Consider the following 7,242-nt stretch of genomic DNA (forward strand, 5'->3'; position numbering starts at 1 on the left):
AACTTGTGAAAATCGATGCGGCATTCAAGAATACATAAAATGAAGCAATGCAACGTTATCTGCAGGTGTTCTACGATACCTAAGATCTCAAAAATGATACCTATAGTTGGGGTAGATGTAACCGTTTCCGATGATACGAGACGGTACAGTATGGTTGTCTTTCCGGCATTATCTAGCCCGACTATCACAATTTTGACTTCTGCGCCTCCCCAGAAGATAGCAGCTAGCTTAGTGAACAACAACCCCATGATTTATAGAGAAATGAATAAAGTATGTATTGCATATATCAAAGCCGAACGGAATTCTCGGTACTATCAGAGTGCCAGAGTATGTATTTATGCGCACCTGAAACTTGAAAGTAATACAAATAATCAGAACCTTCTAAAGTGAAACAAATTAAAACATTTGTGTATGTAGTACATATATACTGTATACATTTTGTTTGTTATTTTATAGATATTTATATTTACTTATGATTGAGGTTTTGTTTTGTTAAAAAAAATTATACAAACAAATAAAAAAAACAAAATATAAATATAATGGTGATCGAAAAATATGTCATGGAATTTGTTTCAGAAAAGAATAAATAAGAATATCATGACCATCCCTCTACTTGTGTCTATCCAAAATCCAAATAGCCCGCACAGCAGATTTTCCGATTCTGCCTCATAGATGCTCTCTCTCTCTACTCTAGGAGTCGTCTGTTTTGAATAGCTAATCTCATTTGAGAAATAATATATTCAAAAACCCATAGCGGTCCCGACTCCCGTGTCCAAAGTAGCGCTCACTATTGGCAATTGGGCTGAGTTGGCAGCCCAATTACCAATTGGGCGAAAAACAGTGAAAAAGTAGAAATTATTTATAGGAGAGCTTAGAACTGTCAACAAACAAGTCCCTTTATATTGAAAAAACAAACAAAAAGGAAATAATTTTGGTTTGTTGTTCGTTGTATTATTTGTTTTTGTTTTTTATTTTGGTGGGTTTGAGACTTTGAGGCCAGGGCGGGCAGGGCCGCTCCTACTCTATTATAGTAAATATGTAGTAGAATAGGCCCAGCCCCAGATGTGCAATTTTTGTGTCTAATTTATAGTATATATTTGTATCAAATTCATAGGCTATGAGATTTGAGAGGGCTATGGAAATTTAACAGTTTTGCCGCTAATCAACTTCAATATAAATATTTGCACATGTAGAATGTTAGTATATATTTGTATCAAATTCATGGGCTAGGAGCCTTGAGAGGGCTATAGAATTTTAACAGGTTTGCCGCTAATCAACTTCAATACAAATACATATGTAGAATGTTAGATGAATAGTATTATGGCCATTGGCCAACAACTCACTTTTGTGCCTTGGTTCATATCGGCACAATCACTTATAATACAGACCGCGCAAGATCCATCTGATTAGGATATCCTAGTTATGTGTATGGTCTAAAGTAATAATCACGCTGTTATGTATTGGCTAAAATGTTTTTAAATTCCGGTTTTTAAAATATATAGGCCCATCATGGGTTCAGCCTCACAGTCTGAAGACTAAACTACGGATTTCCATCATTTAATAATAAGAGGTGACAGAGATATCATGGATATATAGGTGATATAGCCAATCGAATGATAAGAACACCCTTTAGATGATGATGAAATGCTAACTTCATCGCCTGTTATTTTATGGATGACCAATAATTGTATAGAGAAAGAGTTCTAAAAATAGATTTAATCTGAAAACTGGCCACTTGTGACGAAATCCCATCATTTTGTAAAAAAAACAAAGAAAAAAGAAAAATTATTACCTGTGATCATTGGTCCACAGAAAACTTGCTTTTTAAATTATGTGATGACTAATCTAGTAATCTAATGGGACGATGAACTTGAAGTATGCATGAAGTCATCAGGTCATGAACAAGCGATATTTTATTTCCACACAGAAGGGGGCTGGGACAAGTCACCTGGAGGCTGGGGGTAGTAAGTCACCTGGAGGCTGGGGGTAATGGGGGACGTTCACTTTCAAAAAGTAGAGTTTACTTACACTATATATTACAATATAATATTACAAGTAGTAAAACGACAACTTCATTTATTTCAATACTCTGCTCACACCCTGGCATTAGCACAAGTTCACCAGAACATAAATTCACCCCACATTGAGCAAACTCTCCCTCGCATAATAAACTCATTTGCACTCTGAGAAGCACATAATATCTACAAGTACATTAAAAGAAAATTTCGTTGGTGTGGAGTACCTTGAATAATGAAGAGTAACGCGCAAAGACGGCATACATGCGTTCCCACAACTTTACAACCAGTCAGCATCGCGCAGTCGATGTCGAAGAGGGCACGATCAGTGAGCGACGTGGCAACATCGAGTGCAGGAAAGGTATGTAAATAACTGTATCTCATGCGATGCATCAGTACTCTTTATCCGTCGGAACTTGTCAGTTCGGTCCTATTAAAAATACATTTTCAAGAGAATATCACATATTTGTACGTTTATTGTAATATTAAATGACCAGAATGTGTACATTCAGTTCATTCATGCACGTCTATATATATTTATATATATATTTATATATATATGGATAAATATATATATATATTTATATATATTATATATATTATATATATATATATATATATATAGGACTCGTACACCAGTCCGACATGTGCATAGAAGGAAATACCTGCCACAAAGTGATAGTTATAGCTGGGCTTCGTGTGCTCTGTGCGTGTGTGCTCACTATAGCGGCTTTCTATCTCCGTCTACCTGTCTGTATTTTCCTCTCCTGTCGTGTTGTACCGTGATGATAAGGTCGTCGATTCGGTTTTAGGGTAGAAAAGAGACAAATATACCAAAAAGTCGTCCTTCCAACGGTATCACTAATTCATTGTATCTTCTGCACTGGCTTGCCTAGTTGGTGACCGCGTATGCCCCAATTGAGCACCCGAGGCAAGCAAAGTGGCTGATATAATACGCTTTCGAGTTCAAAAACACCTTAGAGTAGCCGGATCAGTTTTTCAAACAGTTAAAGGGAGCTATGGACGGGTTCGCAATGTTAGCTGAGTACTACGGAAAGGTATGGTGCTTCAATCCATCACTGGTCGATTGTTGTTCAAATGTTTGTTTTGAGTATATGTGTGTATGTGCGTCGCATTAGTGCGTAGACTTAAATCTAGAGTTTCAAAAAGAATAATTCGACCTTCAAGTACGCTATGGAGCGGATTTATTGACATATTTGTACAGCCCATGTAGAGGACATGAGTGTAGACTTGCACATACTATGGCAGTTCTGTAATGGTCTTCACAAGTCGATCGCACTTGCTCACTCACAGGGTAGCTTCGACACCAACAATCCCAAGATGCCAGGCGGAGATCGCAAGCGTAAATTTGAGCTGCCCTCGATCTCCCATCATATAGTTCTGATTATTTGAAAGTGTTCTTTCGCGATGGAAAGTGCAACACGAGGTTTCGAACGTAAAGCTGGTTGTTCTCAATTCCACTAGGCCTGGTCGTATGATGTCAAAGTATGTGTGTGGAATGCATTCTCATGATTGTGCTATACTAGTACTCCGCTGGCAGCACGTTATCGACGCAATTATACAAAACTACATTGAGCTCGATGTACATGATGCTTTAACGCTGACACCTTGGTAGATACTAACATATGTGTACCTCTTTAGTACAACACGCAAGGAACATACATATTCGTACATCTGATCAAAATATCTGACGGGAGAAGGTACATGTTGTTATGTTGCATAGCGAAGCGACTTCCGACATATAAGACCCTGTAGAGTACACTTGTATGATTCGTGAGCTGCACACGATGGCGTTATTGTTCAAACGGATTAATAGTAATTGGTTTATCAGCCAAAAGTGACTGCAAAATCGGTGGAAAAGTTCAATTTCAAACTCCGTCGCAGAAATGGGGATCGTCCACACATAAATGTGTAGCGAGGACTGATGATGTTGTTGACGTGATCAATTGTTGCTGTGATGCTCGGCACTCTAGTGGATATTATATACAATCATCTGGGAGGCATAATCATACCTATGAGACTAATCCGACAATAGTAGTCGATGAGACTTTGTACCCAATATTACATGATACCAAATCGACTTCCAAATCGCTTCAGGAATTCTCGATTTTGCTGCAGATATACAGTGAACCGCATCAGAAGAGTTCGAAGACACGACCAAAGAAGAAAACCATCGTCAGGTGCACCGTTTGCTGTGCAGTGAGCAAAACTGCTTCTGCCTGCCAGTCTGCAGAGTCCAGAGTCCAGACTCTGGATAACTCATTGCTATCTTCATTCCTAACCACACCATCAGTTCCTTTGTATATCGAGATTCTGGGATGAAGTTATATACTGTCAAAAATTCAGTTTTCCGTAGCTTACTCTACGATATGGACCGTGTCAGATGACTACATAGAATTTATTTTTTATCTTTTAGTTCACTGATCAGCGAAAATACACCGAACAGAAACTTCTATTGAAATAAATAACAATAACGTTGCAGATTCCCCTGAAATTTATCGTATGCATTGTGCCAGGTATTCTTCTCTATAGAGTAAAGTTCCGTAAACATTCAAGTAAACTTCTTGAGCCTAGATTTTGAGATGAAGGAAAAATACTGCTTCATATAGAAGCCGAATAAATGTTTTTATCCGTTTGTGTTGGCACGGAGGTCGGAGGAGTCGAGGACGAGCGATATCCCAAACAGAAACTTCTATTTTAAAGAAACAATACATTACACATTGCAGTATCTATTCGAATCCTGATATCTACCCTTATCTGATAGGAGGACGAACAGAACAAAAAGCGTGTACAATTGTGCTTTCTTTTTTAAACATAATAGGTATTTTCAATCTGAACCGTTAACCGGATCTCAACCGGATCTATTTTCCGTGTAATTTGTCCTTTTGTTTTGGAAAAATGAAATATCTGATAGGAGGAGTCGAGACGAATATTATGTATTTAGTACATACTGTTGTTTTTTTTAAATCGTTCAAGTTATGTTTACATATGAAGGTGTGTAATATTTTTACAAAATCAAAAACAAAATCAAACTTTTTAGAAATTAAAACCCTATAAAACGATTCACACAAGGCCAGAATTTAGAGTATGATGGATAAGTTCGGCAGGGATTAACCAATCACTATAGTCATCCCAGGCAAACCATAATTCTTCTCCCGGAATAGATCCGCCGATCACTTCGCCGATCAGAAACCAAGAATTTCCTGATTTGCATGCAAAATGTATATATTATGTAATAATTCAATATTGGTTTCAAGAAATATGATCTCATGAAACATATCATGATGGTGGTGTACGGACGTTCCAACCTCTATCCACCCTTCCTTACAAATATGATGCTGCAGACAAGGGAGCCTTACCACTCTTTGTCACTTCATAAATAGGAAGTGCTAAACTTGAGAGGTAATCAAGGCCAATATCTGATACCAACTCACCACTCTGTTGTACAATTACACTGACATGGCTGCAATCATAGAGATTGGGTCTGAGACCCATGATGGAGGTGAAGAGCAGGAGCAAGTATTCGTACGTAAAAGTATCAAATATGTTCTGCCCAACGACTCGGTAAAAGCGTTTATTGATCGTATACAATACGAACTTCCTATCTCCTCCTTCACGCTACCGTCTGGCGAGGTAGTTACATCACAGATGAACAATAGTTCATACTTTGACGACGAATACCTGAACATGTACAAGGAGCGGGTAGTCAAGAATGAATGTGCCGAGCTATATCGTGTGCGGTGGTATGGAACTTCGTTCAAACCTGTTGAGAACATGTTCATCGAGCGCAAACGACATCACAACTACAAAAAAGTACATAAGTATAGCAACAAAAAGAGATTGGTCCTGCCCAAGGAGGAGATGAACAGGTTTCTAACAGGTACACCAATCGAAGAGTTGCATCCATCGAAGGAGAAGCTCGCTAAAGACATACAAGAAGCGATGGTGCACATGCAGCCCAAGGTGCGAACTCAATACCTCAGGACATCGTTCATGAAGCAAGAAAACCAGGACTTGCGCATCACACTCGACCGGGATATTGTGCTGTTTGCTGAGCCACAGAGTTGGGCTGAGATAGAAGCGGCCGATGGAACTGGGCAAGGCCGAGGCGAGAAAATGCCTTTTACTGTTGTGGAAGTGAAAGTAGCGATGTTTGAAGGGGGCAAGCCCGAGTGTCCCGAGTGGATACACATTGCGCTGATGGAATGCAACGCAAGGAAGATCAAGTTGAGCAAATACGGGTATGGATGTGCACAGTTCTACCCCAAACACGCCCATCCTTTGCCGAAGTGGAATGCCTTGGTGACGACATGGAGTGATCATTTGAACTCAAGTGCGGCTGGCGAACTACAAAATTCTGGTGAAATGCTACGTAAGAAGTACTCCGAAATCTGGGCCTATGATAACACGAGCATACAAGAGCACTCCCAGGACTCGTGCAACACCGTGGAAATGTCTACAGCAGAAATGAAACCCGGTAAGAGCGATGAAAAACCCGGGAAAGCACCGACTAGTAAGACGAGGAATATTTTCAAAAAGGCCAAGCGACACGGACTCAACCGTAAAAAGTACGGAAAGACTGACGGCAAAGCATTCATGGCGAACGAGCGTACGTATTTGAATTACATCCAGTGGACTAGTAGTTTGGCGACCTTCTGCGTAGGTCTGCTACAGCTGGCTACGGGAAGAGAGGTGTTGTATGTATCTACAGCGATAGTTCTCTTTTGTGATATGCTGATCATGTACGCAACAACTCTATACCACTTGCGACGCATATACTTTGTGAACAACATCCACTCCAGGGGTGGTCGTGTGCCACGATCATTTAATGAGTGGAAGGTCATAGGTACAATCATGACATTGTTCTTTATCGGAGTCAATGCATATCTCATATACCTGTGGGTAGAAGACCTGACTTTCACTAACCTGGAGAATGCAGTCATTCTACCGCTGCCCTGAGAGACGCTTCGGAAAGGAACAAACCTTAACAGACGATAAGAGATACTTGTGAAATAAAACTGATATCTTACATATCGTTTACGCTCACATGCTCTTTGAACTTGATTCTATCAAGCAATTCCGCAACAGAATTGGCAACGTTCCAGTAACTAGGATGTTGATTTTGATCCTTCCTGCTGATTGCTTAAGTGAACTTGTGTAATCGTTGTCTTGTGCTAATTGTGTGGCTGATGTTCTCATTTAGAAT

The 7,242-nt window shown here is 39.6% G+C and overlaps 2 protein-coding genes across 2 annotated transcripts; both read left to right on the forward strand.

The window, feature by feature from the left end:
- Window positions 1-3,001: 3,001 nt before the first annotated feature.
- Window positions 3,002-3,428, forward strand: SARC_12487 (hypothetical protein; the record flags this gene model as incomplete). The annotated part of the gene is made up of 2 exons (XM_014293404.1): window positions 3,002-3,073; window positions 3,330-3,428. Coding segments are annotated over 2 exons (171 nt in total), but the record flags the coding sequence as incomplete, so codon positions are not given.
- Window positions 3,429-5,419: 1,991 nt separating this feature from the next.
- On the forward strand, window positions 5,420-7,100 carry SARC_12488 (hypothetical protein). The gene has a single exon (XM_014293405.1). The coding sequence runs from the start codon at window positions 5,496-5,498 to the stop codon at window positions 6,993-6,995; it is 1,500 nt and encodes a 499-aa protein (XP_014148880.1). The 5' UTR covers window positions 5,420-5,495; the 3' UTR covers window positions 6,996-7,100.
- Window positions 7,101-7,242: the final 142 nt, after the last annotated feature.

This window comes from Sphaeroforma arctica, assembly GCF_001186125.1.
Source record: "Sphaeroforma arctica JP610 unplaced genomic scaffold supercont1.2345, whole genome shotgun sequence".
Classification (NCBI taxonomy): domain Eukaryota; class Ichthyosporea; order Ichthyophonida; genus Sphaeroforma; species Sphaeroforma arctica.

Excerpts from the sequence above, each read along its gene's own strand:
- SARC_12488 (XM_014293405.1), top strand. The coding sequence starts at position 5,496 with ATGGCTGCAATCATAGAGATTGGGTCTGAGACCCATGATGGAGGTGAA.